The sequence below is a fragment of the Nomascus leucogenys genome, chromosome 2 (assembly GCF_006542625.1).
Source record: "Nomascus leucogenys isolate Asia chromosome 2, Asia_NLE_v1, whole genome shotgun sequence".
NCBI lineage: Eukaryota > Metazoa > Chordata > Mammalia > Primates > Hylobatidae > Nomascus > Nomascus leucogenys.
Genome location: NC_044382.1, coordinates 72,659,181 through 72,682,432, shown reverse-complemented (window position 1 = coordinate 72,682,432; position 23,252 = coordinate 72,659,181). Strand labels below are relative to the sequence as shown.

Here is a 23,252-nt window from a genome sequence, read left to right as displayed (position 1 = left end):
GCAGCTCTACAAAATCATGCAGACCACAAATATACTTCTATTCTTCACCATGCTTTCGTGACCTTTAACTTAAACTACTAAGACTGCGGTCTATTATATAGGCTTATATACGTTATTTCTGTAAAATAATAATGATTATTCCATGGGGTGTTTCACATAGTAGGTGCTCAGTATTAAATAAGAAAGAGGAAAGTTTATAAAGAAAGACCTACATAGTATTATAAATGGCATGTTTATATACTCATTCACTGGTGATTGTATTTTGCGTACTTGATTTTTACCTAAGCATTTATCTTTTTTCCTTTATTTTCTGTTGCTTTGTCTTTTTGTAATGCCTCCTGGGGCAATTTCTTTGATTTTTATCTTGCAGTTCTTCTATTGAGTTTTGCATGTTGGCTATCATGTTTTAAATTTTCATTTTTCGTAGTATTCTATCCTGTGGATGTTTCATGGATGTCGTATTTTACCTTTTCTGAGGATATCAACTAGAGGTTTTCTTTTTTTCTTCAATTTTCCTTTCCTCTGCATTATCTCTTTCGGAGTTTTTTCCCTCAGTCTTTCATGTTGGAGGCATTTGTCAGATGTCCGGTATTCTTTAGCTATTTATTCATTTTTAAAAGTGAAGGAGTAAAAAGTTCATAGGAAGCTGTGTGCTTGGGTACAAAGATTCTTTTTTTCTTTTCTTACTATTTCAGCTTTTATTTTTGATTCGGGGGATACATATACCTGGGTATGTGCGTGATGCTGAGATTTGGGGTGTGAGTGGTCCCATCATCAAGATTCTAAGCACAGTTCCCAATAGTTTTTCAATCCTTGCCCTCCTTCCTGCTGTAGTGTTCTTTTTTTTTGTTTTTTTAATACATACCCAGTAGTAGGATTGCTGGGTTGAATGGTAGTTCTGTTTTAAGTTCTCTGAGAAATCTCCAAACTGTTTTCCACAGTGGCTAAACTAATTGACATTCCCACCAAACAGTGTATAAACATTCCCTTTTCTCTACAGCCTCACCAGCATCTATTGTTTTTTGACTTTTTGATACTAGCCATTCTGACTGGTGTGAGATGGTATCTCGTTGTGGGTTGTTTTTTGTTGTTGTTGTTTATTTCTTTTGTTTGTTTGAGAGACAGGGTCTTGCTCTGTCCCCTAGCCTGGAGTGCAGTAGAGTACACAGTTCACTGCTCCCTCAACCACCCAAGCTCAAGGGATCCTCCCACCTCAGCCTCCCAAGTAGCTGGGACTACAGGTACATGCCGCCATGCCCAACTAATTTTTTAGTTTTTTGTAGAGACAGCATCTTGCTATGTTGCCCAGGGTGGTCTCAAACTCCTGGGCTCAAGTGATCCTCCTGCCTCGGCCTCCCGAAGTGCTAGGATTACAGGCATAAGCCACTGCACCCAACCTCATTGTGGCTTTGATTTGCATTTCTCTGGTGCTTAGTGATACTGAGCTTTTTTTTTTTTTATGTTTCTTCCTGTGTGTAGGAGAAGGATTCTTGATGAATTCACTTATAAGGTGATCTGATGGCAAAAGCTCCTTTTTGTTGTAGAAAGCCTCAGATGCCAATATTTGGAATTCTTTTCTCTAAGGCTTTTCAGTCTACCCAGAAAGTACATTTCTAACCTCATGACCAAAGGACATAAACTTTGTTTCCACGTCCTGAAAGCAGGGTGGAGGAAGGGAACCAGGGATCCCACTGTGAAGTATGCAGTCTCCAACCAAATCCACTGTTTAATCCTTGTATCTCCTGCTCTCCACTGTGCCTTATACTCTTGAGTGCAGTGTCTCCAACCAGAGAAAATGCCCTTTGTCTCTCAAAAATCAGGGAGCTAGAAGCAGATAGTAACTCCCTAAGTGTTTAGGGAATGGAAAGGAACTTTTGGACCCAGTCTTCCTATGTGGAGTGTCCGTGAATCCCAGCAGTGTCTGGGTCTCAGGGTCCTGAGGCTCTTTCCTGTTCTCTTTGTCCTAATAGATTTATACCTTAGTGGGTTTATACCTTAAGCATTTTTTTCCACTATCATTTTTGGGATTTTAGGAAAAACAGGAGTTAAAGATATGTCTTGGTCAAATTAACCAGAAACCTACTTTTGATTTTATACTTAAATGTCCCTCCCATTCCAGGATGTACCTAGGCATTTTTCTATTCCTTTTAAGAAATATGTGGGCCTATATGGAAAAAAAAGACCTAGATAATTTTGAAGAGAAATATAATATTTGAATAAATGATGGGCTATACCATATTCTTGGATGAAAAGACTATTACAAAAATGTGAGTACCTCCTAAATTAGTCTACTAGTTTATTATAATCATGGTAATTTCAGTGGAGTAGAGCTTTTGGCAGTTTTGTATGGTTAAGGACAAAAATTAGAGTTCAGGGCCCACCAGGGAAGAGGGATTTCAATAAATACTTCAGACTTCCAGGTGACCGTCTTGAACAGCTATACCTTTGACTAAAAGGGAATCAGAAATAGTTCACTCCTCACAAAGAGTGGTAGATAACACTATCCAGAACCTCAAAGTATTTCTACAAATATGTGCAGTGTCTTTCATTCAAAATTATCAGGCATGCCAGGAGTGATCAAACAACAGAGAGCCACCTACATTGGTTCAGATATTAGACTCATCAGACATAGACATCAGAATAACTACAATCAATATGCTTAACTGGCAATCAGAGAAATGCAAATCAAAACTGCAATGAGATACCATCTCACACCAGTTAAAATGGCGATCATTAAAAGGTCAGGAAACAACAGGTGCTGGAGAGGATGTGGAGAAATAGGAACACTTTTACACTGTTGGTGGGACCGTAAACTAGTTCAACCATTGTGGAAGTTGGTGTGGCGATTCCTCAGGGATCTAGAACTAGAAATACCATTTGGCCCAGCCATCCCATTACTGGGTATATACCCAAAGGACTATAAATCATGCTGCTGTAAAGACACATGCACACATATGTTTATTGCGGCACTATTCACAATAGCAAAGAGTTGGAACCAACCAAAATGTCCACAATCATAGACTGGATTAAGAAAATGTGGTACATATACACCATGGAATACTATGCAGCCATAAAAAATGATGAGTTCATGTCCTTTGTAGGGACATGGATGAAGCTGGAAACCATCATTCTCGGCAAACTATTGCAAGGACAAAAAACCAAACACCACATGTTCTCACTCATAGGTGGGAATTGAACAATGAGAACACATGGACACAGGAAGGGGAACATCACACACTGGGGCCTGTTGTCGGGTGGGGGGAGCGGGGAGGGATAGCATTAGGAGATATACCTAATGGTAAATGACGAGTTAATGGGTGCAGCACACCAACATGGCACATGTATACATATGTAACAAACCTGCACGTTGTGCACATGTACCCCAAAAACTCAAAGTATAATAAAAAAAATAAAAGAAAAAAATTAGATAACAAGTTGGAGAATTTTATTAGAAACTTTGATAGTATATTTAAAAAGAATCAAATAGAAATTCTAAATGAAAAATTCAGTCACCAAAATTGAGAAGTCAGTGAAACAATGTGGTACTTATTCACTATAATTGATGGCAGAGGATAGGTAACTCAGAAATACACCCCAGTATGCACACAGGAACTTAAAATAATATGTAATCAAGGAAATAATGAATTAATGGTGGATGTATAGATTATTCAATATATACTTTGGGGAAAATTAAGGAAGTTAGAATATCACCTCACATCATACACCAAAATACATTTCAGGTGGACTAAATGACTTAATTTTAACAGATGTTTATTTTAAGAAGGAATCAAAATACTTTCAAGCTTTTGCTTTGAGCATATCATAAGCTATCAGTTTTAGCCTCTGATGTTGACAAATTCTTAGTTTTGTGATGACTGTGAGCTGAAAATAATTTTACTTTAAAGTTTAATGTTCTGTCATGTTGTGGAGAGTTTTCATTTTATTTGAAGAGTCATAGACAAATTATAAAGACAGTGCAAAGTGTGGTGATTTTCTCTCAAGTCAAATTGAAGGTTTCTCCTTTATTTTATTTTATTTTATTATTATTATACTTTAAGTTTTAGGGTACATGTGCACAATGTGCGGGTTTGTTACATATGTATACATGTGCCATGTTGGTGTGCTGCACCCATTAACTCGTCATTTAGCATTAGGTATATCTCCTAATGCTATCCCTCCCCGCCCCGCCACCCCACAACAGACCCAGGAGTGTGATGTTCCCCTACCATCAGAGGATACTACAAACACCTCTACGCAAATAAACTAGAAAATCTAGAAGAAATGGATAAATTCCTTGACACATACACCCTCTCAAGACTAAACCAGGAAGAAGTTGAATCTCTGAATAGACCAATAGCAGGCGCTGAAATTGTGGCAATAATCAATAACTTACCAACCAAAAAAAGTTCAGGACCAGATGGATTCACAGCCGAATTCTACCAGAGGTACAAGGAGGAACTGGTACCATTCCTTCTGAAACTATTCCAATAGATAGAAAAAGAGGGAATCCTCCCTAACTCATTTTATGAGGCCAGCATCATCCTGATACCAAAGCCGGGCAGAGACACAACCAAAAAAGAGAATTTTAGACCAATATCCTTGATGAACGTTGATGCAAAAATCCTCAATAAAATACTGGCAAACCGAATCCAGCAGCACATCAAAAAGCTTATCCACCATGATCAAGTGGGCTTCATCCCTGGGATGCAAGGCTGGTTCAACATACACAAATCAATAAATGTAATCTAGCATATAAACAGAACCAACGACAAAAACCACATGATTATCTCAATAGATGCAGAAAGGGTCTTTGACAAAATTCAACAACCCTTCATGCTAAAAACTCTCAATAAATTAGGTATTGATGGGACGTATCTCAAAATAATAAGAGCTATCTATGACAAGCCCACAGCCAATATCATACTGAATGGGCAAAAACTGGAAGCATTCCCTTTGAAAACTGGCACAAGACAGGGATGCCCTCTCTCACCACTCCTATTCAACATAGTGTTGGAAGTTCTGGCCAGGGCAATTAGGCAGCAGAAGGAAATAGAGGGTATTCAATTAGGAAAAGAGGAAGTCAAATTGTCCCTGTTTGCAGATGACATGATTGTATATCTAGAAAACCCCATCGTCTCAGCCCAAAATCTCCTTAAGCTGATAAGCAACTTCAGCAAAGTCTCAGGATACAAAATCAATGTACAAAAATCACGAGCATTCTTATGCACCAATCACAGACAAACAGAGAGCCAAATTATGAGTGAACTCCCATTCACAATTGCTTCAAAGAGAATAAAATACCTATGAATCTAACTTACAAGGGACTTGAAGGACCTCTTCAAGGAGAACTACAAACCACTGCTCAATGAAATAAAAGAGGATAGAAACAAATGGAAGAACATTCCATGCTCATGGGTTGGAAGAATGAATATCATGAAAATGGCCATACTGCTCAAGGTAATTTATAGATTCAGTGCCATCCCCATCAAGCTACCAATGACTTTCTTCACAGAATTGGAAAAAACTACTTTAAAGTTTATATGGAACCAAAAAAGAGCTCGCATCGCCAAGTCAATCCTAAGCCAAAAGAACAAAGCTGGAGGCATCACGCTACCTGACTTCAAACTATACTACAAGGCTACAGTAACCAAAACAGCATGGTACTGGTACCAAAACAAAGATACAGATCAATGGAACAGAACAGAGCCCTGAGAAATAATGCCGCATATCTACAGCTATCTGATCTTTGACAAACCTGACAAAAACAAGAAATGGGGAAAGGATTCCCTATTTAATAAATGGTGCTGGGAAAACTGGCTAGCCATATGTAGAAAGCTGAAACTGGATCCCTTCCTTACACCTTATATAAAAATTAATTCAAGATGGATTAAAGACTTACATGTTTGACCTAAAACCATAAAAACCCTAGAAGAAAACCTAGGCATTACCATTCAGGACATAGGCATGGGCAAGGACTTCATGTCTAAAACACCAAAAGCAATGGCAACAAAAGCCAAAATTGACAAATGGGATCTAATTAAACTAAAGAGCTTCTGCACAGCAAAAGAAACTACCATCAGAGTGAACAGGCAACCTACAAAATGGGAGAAAATTTTCACAACCTACTCATCTGACAAAGGGCTAATATCCAGAATCTACAATGAACTCAAACAAATTCACAAGAAAAAAACAAACAACCCCATCAGAAAGTGGGTGAAGGACATGAACAGACACTTCTCAAAAGAAGACATTTATGCAGCCAAAAAACACATGAAAAAATGCTCATCATCACTAGCCATCAGAGAAATGCAAATCCAAACCACAATGAGATACCATCTCACACCAGTTAGAATGGCCATCATTAAAAAGTCAGGAAACAACAGGTGCTGGAGAGGATGTGGAGAAATAGGAACACTTTTACACTGTTGGTGGGACTGTAAACTAGTTCAACCATTGTGGAAGTCAGTGTGGCGATTCCTCAGGGATCTAGAACTAGAAATACCATTTGACCCAGCCATCCCATTACTGGGTATATACCCAAAGGACTATAAATCATGCTGCTGTAAAGACACATGCACACGTATGTTTATTGCGGCACTATTCACAATAGCAAAGAGTTGGAACCAACCCAAATGTCCAACAACGATAGACTGGATTAAGAAAATGTGGCACATATACACCATGGAATACTATGCAGCCATAAAAAATGATGAGTTCATGTCCTTTGTAGGGACATGGATGAAACTGGAAATCTTCATTCTCAGTAAACTATTGCAAGGACAAAAAACCAAACACCACATGTTCTCACTCATAGGTGGGAATTGAACAATGATCTTCTCAATTTAAATATGTACTTTGCCATCTCTAAAAATTGTGGTAAAACATACATAACATAAAATTTGCCATGTTAATCATTTTTAAGTGTACAGTTTAGCGGTGTTAACTACATTCACGTTGTTCTGCAAACAATCTCTAGAACTGTTTTCATCTTGCAAAACTCAAACTCTATGCTCATAAGCAACAGTTCCTTATTCCCCCCACACTCCAGCCTTCATTTTTTTTTTACTAATATAATAAATGAAAATGGCATCTATATGCTCATCTTGGGTTTTATTTCAGATCCTTTCAAATTTCCTTATCCCCTGATCCACAGTTTCATTCATTACTAGGATCCCAGCCTTCTCTCCCAGCCCCATTACCCAGGAGAACTCTCCATGCAGTTTGTTGCTAGCCATGCTTTCCATGCCCCAAATATACTTGGTTTCCAAATCTCTAAATGTAATTGGAGTTTTTTCCCCTCATGCTATGACGGTATTTTAGAGTTGCCTTTTTCTTTTTTTCTTTCTATGTCATACTTTAATTTTACAGCTTAAGTGAATGTTTCCTCTTTAATGAAGCCTCGGAGACTGGAATTAGTTTCTCCTTTCATTGTCCTTCTATGACATTTTGCTTGATTGTTTGCTATAGCTCTTCTTTCATTTTATGTTTCGCTAGTTTCTTCTGCCTTCCTCGCTCTGTGGTTTGTAATCTTTTTCAGCTCAAGGTTCACTCATCTCTGCATCCCCAGAGTACTCTCCTCACTACTGTTATCTGTGGGAAATATTTAAATATTGGCTCATTGATTCAACAAATATTTATTGTGCTCTGACTGTAGGCACTAGGGTTGTAGTGGTGAATATGATACACAAGGTTTTTGACCATATGGGACTTAAATTCTGAAGGGAAAGCCCAACGGAAAACAAAGGTAGGTTGGGAGAGTGATAGGAAGGAATGCAATCTTAGGTAGGATGGTCTGTTGGAAAGGACCTGGTGGGATATAATTGAGTGTTCTAAATATTATATTGCATTTGACACATACAGTATTATTTAATTACCATCAGAAATAGAATACTAATGCCTAGCAAATTTGTTGTTATGTATGCTTTTTCCAATACTAATATAGGAGCTTCTACAACCAACTGAATTTTTTTAATCAAAAGCCCTGTAGATTATTAATGGAATTTAGCATTTGTCTATTAACTCAGAGTAAACATTTATTTTATGGGCTGAATTAGAATATAAGGGTGAGTAGGCTAATAAAATGGAAATTATTAAATAGATTTTTTTCTGTTTCAGCATTAGCTATCAGCTTTAAGAATTAAGTAATTCTTGACTCTCGCTTTCTCTCATACCCTGTGTTACAATTTATTATTAAATCCTATTGTCTCTATCCTCAGATTGTATCCAGAATCTAACCACTTCCCATCACCTTCAGTGCTATTATCATGGTCCAAGCTACCATTATGCCTCACCTAGGTTTCCAGTCATCTCCTAAATTCCAACTAATAAGACAAGTCTGTTCAGGCTCTACCTGGTCATAGGCAGATTAGGTCATATATCATAAGCCTCCAGTGACTTCCTCTCTCACACAAAGTGGAAACCAAAGTTCTTCAAATTGTCTGTGTGCTCTCCATGGTCTGGACCTGCATCTCTGATTCCATCTCCTACCAGCTGCCCCATCTACTCTGTTTCAACCACACTTTCCTCCTTGCTGCTCTCAAAGACACTAAGCATGCTCCTGCCTCAGGACCTTTGCACATGCCACTCCCAGCCCTGTACACTTCCTTCAGATCCATATCATTGACTATGGTCCTTTCTTCAGCTTCTGATTACTTGTTACTTTATTAGAGAAATCCTTTCTGATCACCTATATGAAATGGCTAACAACGCTCATCCTACTCCCCTGCCCTGGTACTCCCCATCCCCTACCTTTCTTTTTTCTACTTTTCACTTATCACCATCTGACATAATAAATACATATATGTAGTATTAATATATATTATAATAATTATTGTATACACAGAGTCATATGCCACATAACAGCGTTTTAGTTAGTGATGGGCCACGTATACAATGGAGGTCTCATAAGATTTTAATACTGTATTTTTACTGTACCTTTTCTATCCTTAGATACACAAATACCATCATATTACAGTTGCCTACAGTATTCAGTACATGTTTGTAGCCTAAGAACAATAGGCTGTGCCATATAGCTTAGTGCTTAGTAGGCTATGCCACCTAGGTTTGTGTAAGTACACTCTATGGGTGTTCACACAACAACAAAGATTGCCTAATGATGCATTTCTCAGAATGTATCTTGGTCATTAAGCAATGCATGACTCTGTGTGTGTGTGTGTGTGTGTGTGTGTGTAGCTTTTTTATTGTCTATCCCCTATACATACTTATAAGAACAGTTTCCAGAAGGCAAGAATGTTATGTATTTTGTTCATGCTGTATCCTCAATACCTAACATAGTACCTAGTAGGCCTTCAATAAATATTTGTCTAACAAATTATTTAACTAAAGAGCAAGATGTATACATGCTATCCTACATATTAGGAAATATCATTCAATGAACCTGCCTAGGCACAGACCATGCTCTTAGGGACCTGACTATAGCGAGGCTAGTACAAATGTGCAGATCAACTGCATATTCGGCCTTTCTCGCACAAACTCAAGGAAGCTTTATTATGATTTCTATTAATATGTCCATCCTACCATCTGTAAATGGGCATTTGTTGATCTACTTTGTTTATGAGTTTCCGCTAGAGGAGAAGACACTACTACTCTGGGTGGTTAGCCAACAAACGCAGCATTCCCTGTGTCCTGTTTCTTCACATTTGAGATCAACAGTGAGAAAATAGAGAAAATAATATATGTTATAAATATTCTGTAAATATGTAGTAAATATTGCCTTATTTTTAAGTAATAATTTATGGCTTGCTTTTTATGAGTACATTTCTCAATTTTCTCTGACAGTTCATCAGATAATTAGAAGTGACACATAATACTAAAAATCATTATAGGTTTATCATTCATTTATACTGTTCATACTGTTCACCATGAACCACTGACAAACAGAAACAGTGTTTAAGTTCATTTAGTTTGTTCAACCTATAATCAGAAACTAATGGAAAATAAAATGGCCAAATATGGGTAGCTATATGCCAGAATGCGGAGAAGCGTTAGCCTGGGTAACCAATATCTTCATGTTCCTGAAAAACATGGAGACTTGTCGGTATCCTATCACTGAATGGGCCAGAAATACATTACAGTAGCAGAATCCAAAGTGTAATTTCACATCTTTTCCCAAAGCAATTTTAGTATTTTATGTTTTTTCTAATTTGGATATTTTATTTTATTTTATTTATTTAGTTAGTTATTTTTTGAGACTGAGTCTCACTCTGTTGCCAGGCCAGAGTACAGTGGTGCAATCTTGGCTCACTGCAACCTCCACCTTCCAGGTTCAAGTGATTCTCCTGCCTCAGCTTCCCGAGTAGCTGGGACCTGTAGTCCCAGCGCATGCCACCACACCCAGCTAATTTTTGTATTTTTAGTAGAGATGGGGTTTCACCGGGACAGCCAGGATAGTCTTGATCTCTTGACCTAGTGATCCGCCCGCCTTGGCACCCCGAAGTGCTCGGATTACGGGCATGAGCCACAGCACCCAGTCAGAAATGTTATTTTTTTTTTAACATTTTAATAGTTACTGAATTATTTTAATTCCAGCTTAAAAGTAAATGCCTGCAATTCTAAGAACAGAGAGTCCATCTCATGTTGACCTATTTATAATGACTCATAAACTTTTAACTTGATGTGTATGTTCTATTTTAGGGTTTTTTTGTGTGTGTAGAAACCTGTGTGATTTTAGAATGTTCATTTAAGTATTGCTTCAGAACTGTATATATTTTTAAGCAATTTTTTGAAGTATTAATTACAGGAAGGCATGCAAACAGGCCATAAGAGTATGGCTTGATGTATCTAAGAGTTTCTAATCTTTTTTGATCACATTTCAGACACTAATATCTGGAGCTGTAGTAGAACAACTTGATTTCCTACGAATCAGTGACACAGAAGAGTAAGTCCCTTTGGGTTATTTCATTTTTGGGCTTTTTGTAATTACATTAGAAAAGCAGAAAATATGAAACCTTTTCTTTTAATTTTTAGGCTTCCAGAATTTAAGAGTTTTGAGGAACTAGAACCTCCCAAACATTCAAAAGTCAAACGTCAAAGCAGCACCCCTAGTGTTCCTGAACTGGGACAGCAGTCGGATGTCAACATTAGTGAATGGAAGGACAAACCCACCCACGAAATTCTTCAAAAACTGAATGTGAGACAGATGCAGTTCCCACATGGCCCTAAGTGACGTTGCTGGAGCAGAAGCTCCCAGAGTCTGACCATTTGTCTTTTTGTCCTGTCAGTGAAGGTAGCAATTAATCTGGAGGTAGATGACTTGTCTACCGCCAGGGCAATCATGAGAAGTTGTTTTCTTGGTCTAACATCTGCATGGATATCTTTAAAAATGCTTAAGAAGTGCAGGTGAATATGTTTGTCTTGGATATACAAGTATGGTATGAGCCGTTAAAGAAGTCAATGATAGTTGCCTTTGGGTTCTCCAGATTTCCCTTTCAGTGCCCTCTTTCTCCCTTTCTGCCCCCATCTTGTCCCCTGCTCCAGTGTTTAGGTCTAATGCTTGCTTTAGGTCAGTCCTGTCACTGAGTAAAGCAATCCTTTCACTGTGCTTATAGCACAGTGCCCTAATATGTAATAAACACTCTAAACAAGTCCCCTCCTATCATCCATCTCTTCACAACAGTTTGCTAGCAACATGGTCTCCCATTTACCAATAAGAAGAATCAAGAAGGGAGTGGTTAAATGACCTGGCCAAGTCTCTCAGAGAGTGGCAAAATCAATATTAATGCTTGTAGATAAAATATTTTCTGTTCATTACTTACCTTGTTTTCTGGCAAATTTGATTATTAAATTCTACCACCCCAGGAAGCCAGCTTGTCACTTGTCTACCCTCTGTCTCTAAGATATCTAAGATAAATATGAATCGTTGTATAATGTCATCTTATGCTTGATATTATATCAGTGACATTTTATCTTTCCTCAGTTCCATAGTAAAGTATTTCTTGTCTGCATCATGTGGTTTTGTGATTAGTTACCCTCTGTGGTAACTGCTGTACCCATTTCATTCCAGTTCATCACCGTGATTTATATTTTCAGGATTGCAGTTGTCTGGCTAGCCAAGCCATCCTGCTGGGTATACTGCTCAAAAGAGAAGGCCCCAACTTCATCACAAAGGAAGGTAAGTGTGCATGTCTAGGAGAACATTTTAAGAGGACCTCTCTAGCCTTGAACATATATCAAATATGCATACGCTGTCCACTAAAATGTTACAAGTTATTTCCCCTTTCATTAAACCTTCTTTTTCACTTTTGAATGGAAAATGTTCATTCATACCCCCTAGAGTGGAGGAGACTGATGTACGAACCCCTAACTGGCTTTCATGCAGTGATGCTTGATTGTTTCTCTGATTGTCTGAGAAATATTGGAGCTTGGATTGTGCTTGTGACTGTTAACCTCTGATGAATTCCATAGTTGTTTATTGACAGTTTCTGTTTCCAGTTTTATCTTCTCTAATTTTTCAAGAATAAAATTGAATTGTTATGTCTATAAAAATTAGCTCTCTCATGGTCTGCAGCAGCCATTTGAAATGGAACATGGCATTTAATAGAATTGTGCTCTGAAGATGGTTAATAAAAATAAATCATTTGTAATAATGTCTATGTCCACTCTGCGTTAAGGATGAAAACCAGTTATCCCCCAGATTCACACTTGCATGTGGAGTCACCACTGTAAGGAATCTTTAAGTTCTTCACCATGGTCCACTTCTGACATTTTATAATACAGAATAATACAGAATACAGTTCAAGTACTTAATGTCTATTCAAAAATGTTTGGCTTATTTGAAAATACTCTGTTAAGAGGTGTGTGTTGATATGGTTAGAACTGAAAAACAGCAGTGGAATTAATACATATAGTTCTGGTAATTAACCGAGCATAGTTATTTACTCAAATGAGATCTACTTAGTTTTTGCCTTATTATAGCTAAGAGATAACCTTCTTGAGTATTATAGATGTGAATTGAATAGTTTTCAATTTCTTAGCTTGTTAAAGGCAGAGGAACTTTTAGCAAATTTCAAACAGAATCTTGCATGTTTCTAATTAGTCTTAAAACTGTAAGTATAAGCAGAATCTCAGTTATATTTAGGACATTCATTGAAATTTGCACTTTATCTAAAACAGGATTTTTAAAAATCAAACATTTCATTAGAAACCTAGAATTCAGAATGGCTGTTTTTTTAATTTAAAAGTTTTAATGCTTTTAAATAAGAGAAAATTTATATAAAATAGTTTATAATGAAAATGCTAAGGGAATGACTTTTTAAACCATTTTTATAAATTTGAGAATAATATTCATTAAATGTTTTAAATCTATAAAACCTTATGTGAAACATTGAAAATCATATGCATCTACAGAATCTGAATATAATTTTATCCAATTTGTTAAAGGGCTGTAAAAAGTTTACAGTAAAATGTTAAAGATCTTGTTTTTTTATCTTTGTTTTCTTTTTGGTGCTCTTTCCTGTCACATTGTGATTTTACGGACAAAATCAGTGGCCAAATAATGAAACCCATTGGTGTCTTTTGAGCAGTAGCATATGTTGGAATGATCATAGCCCCATGTACATAACAAGGCGTCAGTAAAGTTTTATTGAACAAATAAATGAAAAGTCATATATATTAGAGTCTACAGTATTTGTTCAATTGCTAATTATTTTACTATATTCTCTTTTCTTTTTTTCTGCAGTAAATTAAAATAGCATTTGTATTTGTTAAAAGTTTAGATTGCATATTAATTAGCAAAACAGTTGAATTTCGAGAAATAAAATACCAGTATTACATACTCAGACTAAATAATATCAAGTGCTGGGGACAGTCACACTCTATATATTTGAGTTACATATTTAAATATGTCAGTTCAGAACATTAATGGATCGATGTATCGACTCTAGTGAAGCACAGTGAAAATGAATACTTTTAAGAGGAATAAATGTTATGCATTTAATTAAAAGCTTTGTTCAACAAAGACTCTATTATCCAATGTCTAGGTACCGTTTCTGATCACATTGAGAGAGTCTATAGAAGAGCTGGCAGCAAAAAACTTTGGTTTGTATTAGTGTTCTTGTTGTTATGTTTTATTTTTGTGTTGTCATATTCGATAGCCTAAAGAAAATGGACCAATATTAAAGATAGTTATTCATCCTAATTTTTACTTTTAACCTTCAGGTTACAGCACTTTGTAAGAATGTGCCTATGTAGCATGTCTGTCCCCCTGCTGCCTCCACCAAAATTCTAAGAACAAAGACACTGTAGGGATTGAACCTGAAGAGTATTTGCTGGAATGATATGCTAAGGTTTCTTTCCTACTCTACACCTCCTCTGCCCCAGCAAGGTGCTTTAAGTTCTGTTTTTTAATTTAGGAAACCTGTTCTGCTATTATAGAAGGCCATGAAAAGAGGCCAGTGATTTATCTAATCATAAGCAAAGATAATATACTTAGAAGGCTATTCTCTTGTCACTTAAGTTGAATGAATCCCAGTGATAGTAGTTCCTTCATGAAAAATAACCAATTTGTTCCACAGAGGTAGTCTGTTCCCAGAGATTGAAAAAAAAAGAAGTAGGAAAGTTTAAAGAAATAAAATTGTTTAAATTCACAATGGAGTAGGAATGCCTAAATGCATGGCCCTCTGCATTTTGATGTAATTCTAACAGTTTTACTAGCAGAATCTGACAAATTTTGAAAGTCAGAGTGTATGTATAGATATATATACACATGCACACATTTTTTTAATGATACGTTATCCACTTAAAAAAAAAAAGTCTCAAGAATTTAATAAGAAACTCCCTTAACCTCAGTGAGCCTCAGGTTTCTGATCCCTAAAATAAGGGGATTAAACAAAACAATCTTTTAGAATATTTCAATTCTATTTTTATAATAAATATGCCATTCCTCCTCAGAAGAAATAATGTAATAACCCTATAGTTAAATCTTTCAAATTTTCACTGTAAATTCTCAGTACAGTAAGACATCAAGCCAATAAGTGATAGTTCTGGTAAACTTTCTTAGCCAGTAGGTTTCAAGTGTGGTCTGTAGTCTTATTTTTGATTAAGCACATCTTTTCTTGCTTTATGTATTACACTTTATGCATTTCAGATAAATCATTAACTAGCAAACATTTAGAATGCTGACTGTTATGTTTGGAAGAACTCCTGTAAGTTTTATTTACTCTATTTTCCCTTTTATGGCTTTCCACTGACACACCCAGGTTGGCGGTGCGCTACGGGGCTGCATTTACCCAGAAATTTTCTTCCTCTATAGCCCCACACATTACTACTTTTCTGGTACATGGGAAACAGGTAACAATGCACAGAATTTGAAAACCCAAGCTGCTTGAAATGTGTGGGCTTATTTGCACTCTGAAGGTTAAACATGTCTTTTGGCCTTATAGTGTGTGGGTGAAAGTTTCTCTAGAAGTAAGAAGTGTTTGTTTCACTAACTTTATTAGTTATTGACTTAATTTTCTTTTAGTCATCTATGTTGAAATTAAGGAATATAAATGCTTTTTATAAGTCAGCTTCTGTGGATATCCTGAAATACATAAAGATTGCAGCCAGTTTTAAACCTACATTTTTATTTCTCTATCTAAAAGTTCCACGTGAATTTTTACTTTCGAGGGAAAAAAATTGTCGTATGTATTGCATGTGCTGTACTTGAAAAAAAATCTGTTCTTCCTAGGTTCTAAGACTTTTTCAGTAATATAAAAATAGCAGTGTGAATTCCTTCCCCCAACATTATGGCTTTATCAGTAAAAAGAAATACTGGTATTTCATTGTAGCACTTTCTAAAATTCAGTACTAAGTGAATCCTCTAATCCAGAGATTTGGTTATCTAGGCACCAAAAGAAACATGATTTAAAGTGGTTATAGAAATAGGTCACATGTACTAGTGACAGATTTAGTAATGACCTTGTTAATGCAAAATCAGAATACCCTCTTAATCCCTCCTATACACCCTCCCTCCCTAATCAAAATAATAATTAGGTTTTCTTTTTTTGCTTTTTATATCGATAGTGTCATCAATAATATTTCTGTCACAGCTTGGTGGCAGGGATGAGGTGGAGGGATCCCTCCCTAATTCTGAATGGTCCTGCAGTCTGGGAAATTTCAGCTGTTAGGTTCAATGTCCTGGGCAGTGTTTCCTCCAAATGATGATGTGAGGATTCCACCGTGTATATTTTAAAGCTACCCAATCAGGGCCCCATGCATTCCTCATCTTTTAGATTTGTGAACATCTGGCCTGCTCTCTTCTTTGCCCTCAGGTCGGTTGTACGCCGTGCAGCAAGTCTTTTAAGTAAAGTAGTGGACAGCCTGGCCCCATCCATTACTAATGTTTTAGTGCAGGGCAAACAGGTAAGTATTTGCTTTACAGACACTTATTTGGTCCCAGTTGCAAAGATTTCTGGCTAGGACCCTTAATTTTAAGTCTGGCAAGCCTCAATGTCATAGGCCTCTTACAATCAGATTTATAAAAGCTCAGGCATGTCTGTGAAAGTCTCCTTCCCCAAGCAAAATCTAGTCAGAAAGTTATTAAATGGGCCTTCCCCTTTTCCTGCTGCACCTTAGAGCTATAATCTTCAACTCCTATGTTGAGATCAATGCAGATGCTAATGTAGAAAATGGACCAATAACTACTGAAGTACTCCAGACAGGTTTCGGATAGGCAGAGCAGAGGTAGGTGAACAGCGAAGGGCACATCTTCCCTCTGCTCCACATGAGATCTCCCCCCTTAGAAGGCATGGTGTTCATGCCCAGCCAGGGTCTCTGCATGCCAGTGCTGCTCCCCAGATCCCCCGCCCCAGGCCATCTCTAACCCCAGCTCCTCCCCGTTCACCAGGGCCAACTCTGTCACCTCCTCCTCACGGAGCCATCTCCAGTTAGCAGTGGTCTCTCTCTCTGGATTCTCAAAATAGGTCTGTGACAATTCCCACAATCTGCCCTGGGTCCCAGTTCATCTGAATGTGTGTCTCTCACCTCATGGTAGGCTGTGAGCCCCCAGGGGTCAGAGTCTGGGTCTTGTCCAGTACACGTCCCAGTGTACCCAGCATGGGGCCTTGCTTGGGAAAAAGCACTTGGTGAATGTTGGTTGAATTGAGCCTGTGCATGTGGGGTGTGGCTGCTCATTTTCTGTTTTGTTTTCTATAAGCTCTAATTTACCTGGCTGAATCATTCTTTGATTAGAATGCAGACCTGTCCACTTACTCTCTGTCTCTTCTCTGGGAATATATGTGCTTTATTGTGTTTTCCTGAGAGTTAATCTGGGGATATAATAATCTTTAGTAATATGAAGTACTTTAACGCTCTTCAATGGAATCAACCCATTGGTCATAATTTCAGGGCTCTTAATTCATTAAGATTAAAATTATTCATCCTTACATTTAGCTTTTGAAATGTTAGAATAATAAGCTATTTATTGTTTCCTGTAATATTTAATAATTAAAAATAATTGTACTAATAAAAGATTCCTGCTGGGCATGGTGGCTCACACCTGTAATCCAAACACTTTGGGGGCCAAGGCGGGAGGATCACTTGAGGCCAGGAATTCGAGACCAGCCTGAGCACATAGCAAGACCCTATCTCTGCAAAAAAAAAAAAAAAAAAAAAATAGCTGGGCCTAGTGGCACATGCCTTTGGTCTCAGCGTCTTGGGAAGCTGAGGTAGGAGGATTGCTTGAACCCAAGAGTTCGAGGCTGTAGTGAGCTGTGATCATACACTCCAGCCTGGGCAACAGAGCAATACTCTGTATTTAAAGAAATTAAAAAGAAAAAATACAAAAACTCCTAAGAAAAAGTTAAATCACTTCATATGTGTTATTTTCTCCAAATTATTGAGAGGTAGAATTTTTATCCCTGTTTGTTGGCAAAAACAGACCAAAATACAGGAAGTAACTTATCTAGTGCCTTTTCTCACCAGAATTCTCACCTCAAGCCAGTCTTGTATTTTTACCCTGAACCAAGCCACCTCTGAAAGAAAGTTAAACAGGCTTTGAGAAGATATTTTTCCTTGGATTTTAGATCCTTGTAGCATATCTGAAAAGAGTTAACTCTGCATATGAACATTCAGAAGCTTTTGGAGATCTTCAAGGTCATCAGCACCTGATACTGGGAGAAAGGATGGGTTAGGGTTGGTCCTGTCCAATCTACACAATATCTAAAGGGGGCTACATCCTGAAAGCCTCAGAGCCTGCCCTAAGGTTGTGCCTGGACCATTGCTCATCACACTAGCGTGTCTCCCAGGGTAACAGTCACTTACAGAGCTGGGCAAGACTCGGAGGCCAGTAGCTCAGCTTCATTACCAGAGGCATGAAGTCCATTCTCTGACCGCATCTTACCTCTTTACAAAAAAGAAATGAGAATGGAGCATTCAGAAATTTTACTCATGCGTTTTTCAAATGCCGCCCTAAGCACTGAAGTAATATTGTTTCTACCAATCACATTCGGATCACCTCAAGCTCTGTGGAATGAAATCATGGCTTAGTCATCATTGCTTCCAGAGGCAATGATGTGCCTTCTGTTTGTTTTCTTCTTTACACACTGACATTTTAATAAAAGTATTCACACTCAGACTAACTGATTCGTGCCACTTGTGATATAATAAACCAGCAGTTCACAGTTTTCACTCCATTACAAAGTCGAGGCAATAGACTCCATGTTCTGCTCTCTTCCCTCATCTCTGTGGCCTTTAATATGCTATTCTTTTTTTTCTGCCTTTTATAATTGTAAACTGTACATGGAAAAGAAATGGAAAGGGGTACTCAGGGAGAAGGGCGGCCTGCAGAGTCCCCTGGGAGAAGAATGCCAGGTATAGAGGAGAGAGAGAGACCAGCTTATTCCCCTTGCCAGCTTAAGCAGCATTCTGCCCGGAGTTTTTCTGGCCATTTCACTCTGTGCTGTCTCCTGTCCCAGGCTGTGGGCAGCCTGTTCCTTCCCCTCCACAGGTGAGAGATCTGTCACCACATATTTTAACCCTCACCAGGCACCTTGCATTATGCCCAGAAAAATGAGGGCTACACAGGAACTGGGTGGCGTCACACCTGCCTTTGAAAAGTTATAGTGTTGTTGAGGCAAAAGGATCTGCCTGAGAAACTATAAAAGAATCAAAAAGTTTATCTCTCAAATACCAGATTGTGTAGACTGCAGTAAAGTGAAACTCTTCAACCTATTCTGGTTTCTCTGGGGAGTTTCTAGTACTAAAGTCATTCAGAATAATTTTAACTTAATAGTTATTTATATTCCTTCCCTGCTTTTATCCACTCACCTCCACTACCCTAACTGGAACCCTCACCTGCCCTTATATTTTAGACTAGACTGTGAACCATCATGAATTCCATTGGGAGTCACGCTTTGAAAGCCATTTTAATAAATACCAGGAACAGTTATTCTACCTAATTCCCTAGCTTATATAGAGTAATTTCAGCCTGCCAGTCATTCTGAGCCTTGAATTTTTAAAATTTTTATCTTTTAGTAGCTAGGAGAATTTTACAATAAAATTCTGCCACTCGTAGGTAACTCTGGGTGCCTTTGGGCATGAAGAAGAAGTTATCTCTAATCCTTTGTCTCCAAGAGTGATTCAAAACATCATCTATTATAAGTGTAACACCCATGATGAGAGGGAAGCGGTCATTCAGCAAGAACTGGTCATCCATATTGGCTGGATCATCTCCAATAACCCTGAGTTATTCAGTGGCATGCTGAAAATACGAATCGGGTGAGTGAAGTCCTTTGCATTTGCATAAAGAGAATTGTTCAAGTTGTCCTCTAACAGACCCAGCCTCTCCAAGTGAAGCAATGTTCCTGGTGTCTGGTGAGTGTTCAGCAAAGAGCACCTGTCCTCTAAGCCATGCAGGCAATATCTGGGGGTATGAAAAATAAATGCCACTAGCCTGAAAGAATCCTTAACGTTTATTTCACACCCGAGTTAGACATAGCGAAGTAACTCCTTTGTCTGGTAAAATCAAACCCTAGAAATTTCAACAGCTGTGTCGTGTAAAACACTAAGCACAGTCCTTGCAAAAATTCCTAGAAATAAAATGGATAGGCCTTAAGAGAAGAATGATTTTCAGTAAAACTGTCAGGAGGACACATTCAGATAAAAATTTGGTCCTTTTAAGAATATTCTATACCCATTTTCTACCAAAATCTACTAATTGATTTTTAATATTGTTCTTGGAGAAGAAATCAAAATAATCTTGAATATTCATAATCAAGAATTTTATGAGGCAGCATGGTGTAGGAAAAATTAATAACCAGGCTCTGGAATTCAGCAGAACTGAATTCAAGTTCCAACTGCCATTGTCGTCTCAGTAACCTTGGATAAATGACTGAACCTCTCTAGCCTCACTTTAATACCAGTTTCTTTGTTTTATATGAAATGAAATGAGATATGTTTTAAAAGTCTATGACAAGCTAAGGAAGTATAAATGTTTCTTTTTTAAATACATTTTTTATTGTACAAGTGAGTACGTCCTGATTGTAAAAGAGCCCAATGATATCTGAGCTTATAGTGTAATCTAACATGTGGCCAACTCTGGAGGGTGTTTCTCAAGTGTTTGAAAAGAATATACATTCTCCGTTGGGTGCAAACATACATGTATGTGTATGAGTGTGAAATGAGTATATGTAGCTTGCTAACTGTAAAATTGGAATTTTAATATCTTTACTATCTGTATTTGATCATTGCTGATAAAACTCTTAATTTCTCATTATAATTGTGGTTGTATCAATTTCTCCTTGCATTTTTATTTTTATCAGTTTTGCTTTATGTCGTTGTTTTTTGTTTTTTGAGATGGAGTCTCATTCCTATCACACAGGCTAGAGTGCAGTGGTGCGATCTCAGCTCACTGCAACTGCCACCTCCCGGGTTCAAGCAATCCTCCCACCTCAGCCTCCCAAGTGGCTGGGATTACAAGCATGCACCACCACATCCAGCTAATTTTTGTATTTTTAGTAGAGACAGGGCTTCACGATGTTGGCCAAGCTGGTCTTGAACTCTTTACCTTTAGTGATCTGCCTGCCTCAGCCTCCCAAAGTACTGGGATTACAGGTGTGAGCCACCTCACCTGGCTGCTTTATGTAGTTTAAAACTTTGGTTTTGTCCATGTCTCTTCATAACTTTTACCAATATATCTTCATGTCATTGATTACTTTTCAACTTTTTTTTAAACTTCAAACATTTACAAAAATGCAGAGACTAGTATAATACAGACTTATGTGCCCATACTATCAGCCAGCCTCAACAATATTATCATCTGGTCCGTCTTACTTCACCCATACCCCCATCTACTACCCACCTGCCCCCACAGTACCCTGTCAGTTTTGAAAGGCAAATCCATATCTTCTAATCTGTAAATACTTAAATTTATATCTAAAAAACATAAGAACTTTTTCAAAGCATAAACACGGTACTGTTACCATGCATAAAAAACAATTGAATTATGTTTGTCAAATATTATTGCCATACCTTTCTCCATCTGTCATTATTAGCTTGCTATATTGTCTTCCATCCTTTTTGCATTCAATGTTCTTTTATAATTTTATATGTATTATGTATGTTTTTATATTCAACACTACACTGTATTTATTAATATACTCTGAGAACATCTTATAAGAAGCATGTAACATAAAATTTACCATCTTAACCATTTTTAAATATACAGTACAGTAGTATTAACTATATACATAATGTTATCTTTTAATAGAAATATATATTTCATATTTGTTTTCTTTCTTTTACATTTTGACTTATTTCTACATTTTATATTTTATATTTACCGTGCTTTCTTATAACTTTTTTCCTTTTCTGTTTATTGTTGGGTTGAGCTCCTTTTCATTCCACTAGTTTTACACATAAATATGACGTACTTTTTTAAACATTATTACGCAATTTTCCTTCAAAATCACATGTGAAAAACGCATTGCCTATTTGGCAATATCTGCATATATCGTAATTCATCAGTTCTCATCCAAGGAGTTCACAGTATTCACACAAGTACCATAAAGATATATTTTGCAGCAGTCTTCATTTCAGCATTATCAGAAATAGTGAAACATTGCAAACAACCTGGATGTTCATTAGTAGGAAATAGTTTGAATAAATTGGTTTTTAGCCATCTAAAAAATGCTGTGCTACCTACAGTGAACAAGATAAAGTCCTATATACCGACATTTATGAATGTCCTAGATAAATTAAATGTAAAAAAAGATGCAGTGTATTGTTCCACTTTTTATAAAAGAATAATACCATACATATATCTGTGTAATGTATGTGTGCAAAAGTATCTGAAACATATATATCAAATTGGTGTCAGTTACTTTCTCTAGGAGGTTTCTACTTTCTAAGTTACATTTTTCAGTATTATTTTAAAAATTACTTTAGCTTACTATTTTTAAGTGATTTGCCTGATTTCAGCTACAGTATATTTCAGTCAGATTTCCTTATCTTTGTCTCTTCTTTTGATTGAAAGTAAATTACCTGCATAGAACTTGACCTTCACTTTTATCCCTTAAAATAGTTTCTTTCAAAGATTCGGAGCTATTTTGAATCAGTTGTAAGAACTTTGAGTTATATCCTGATTTGTTCAGTCTGTTTGCCCTGATATTTTCAACTCCAACCTCTTGACTCCATATGAGGATAGAGAAATGGTTCTCTCTCTAAATGAAAAGAAATGTGATTCTCCATCTCTATACATGGTATAAAAGTACTCTATTGTCACAGACTCAGGCATTGATCTGAGACAGACTGAGAAATATAGGTTATAAGTCTTCCAAAGCACATTCTTTGAAATAAGTGCAATAAGTGTTCAGGAAGCCTTTTCAAGTGACAGCCATCCTTGTAGAGGTTTCAACAAAGCCTTAGAGTGAAGGTAAACAGTTTCCCAAGATTTTACACTGCTGTGTTTTTCAGTCTATAGTAGTTTTTCCTTTACTGCTTATTCAGCATTTTAAGCCAATTTAGGTCCTCTACAAGTCTCATGTAATTCCCTTTCTTAAATTCAACTCTAACCTGATGCTTCTTTCTATTCATGGGAATAGGTATTTATTCTAAAAATAGCATTCTTTCTGTTTTTATATCTGCTACTCTGTATGTTCAGTGCTTTCCATGAGAAATGACATGCCATTTTTCCTTATACTGTGTTACCCAAAGTAAAAATGTCAGGTGGCAGCATGTGACTTAGTATTTAACAGTCAACTGTTAAATACTCATAAAGAAATTTGCTATGAAACCTTAATTATTCACCGTCCTGAAAC

The 23,252-nt window shown here is 37.1% G+C and overlaps 1 protein-coding gene across 8 annotated transcripts in view; it reads left to right on the top strand.

Moving 5' to 3' along the window:
- The window catches only part of PHKB (phosphorylase kinase regulatory subunit beta), a 244,416-nt gene that overhangs the window by 198,210 nt on the left and 22,954 nt on the right, over positions 1-23,252 (top strand). For 6 of the 8 annotated variants that reach the window (XM_030797503.1, XM_030797527.1, XM_030797548.1 and 3 more), the window contains 6 exons: positions 10,836-10,897; positions 10,987-11,149; positions 12,049-12,130; positions 13,998-14,055; positions 16,269-16,359; positions 19,511-19,713. In XM_030797503.1, the coding sequence (XP_030653363.1) occupies positions 10,836-10,897; positions 10,987-11,149; positions 12,049-12,130; positions 13,998-14,055; positions 16,269-16,359; positions 19,511-19,713 (659 nt within the window). Of the gene's footprint in view, positions 1-10,835; positions 10,898-10,986; positions 11,150-12,048; positions 12,131-13,997; positions 14,056-15,215; positions 15,307-16,268; positions 16,360-19,510; positions 19,714-23,252 lie in introns of all 8 variants that reach the window. The other 2 variants (XM_030797553.1, XM_030797534.1) reach the window with 2 other exon arrangements.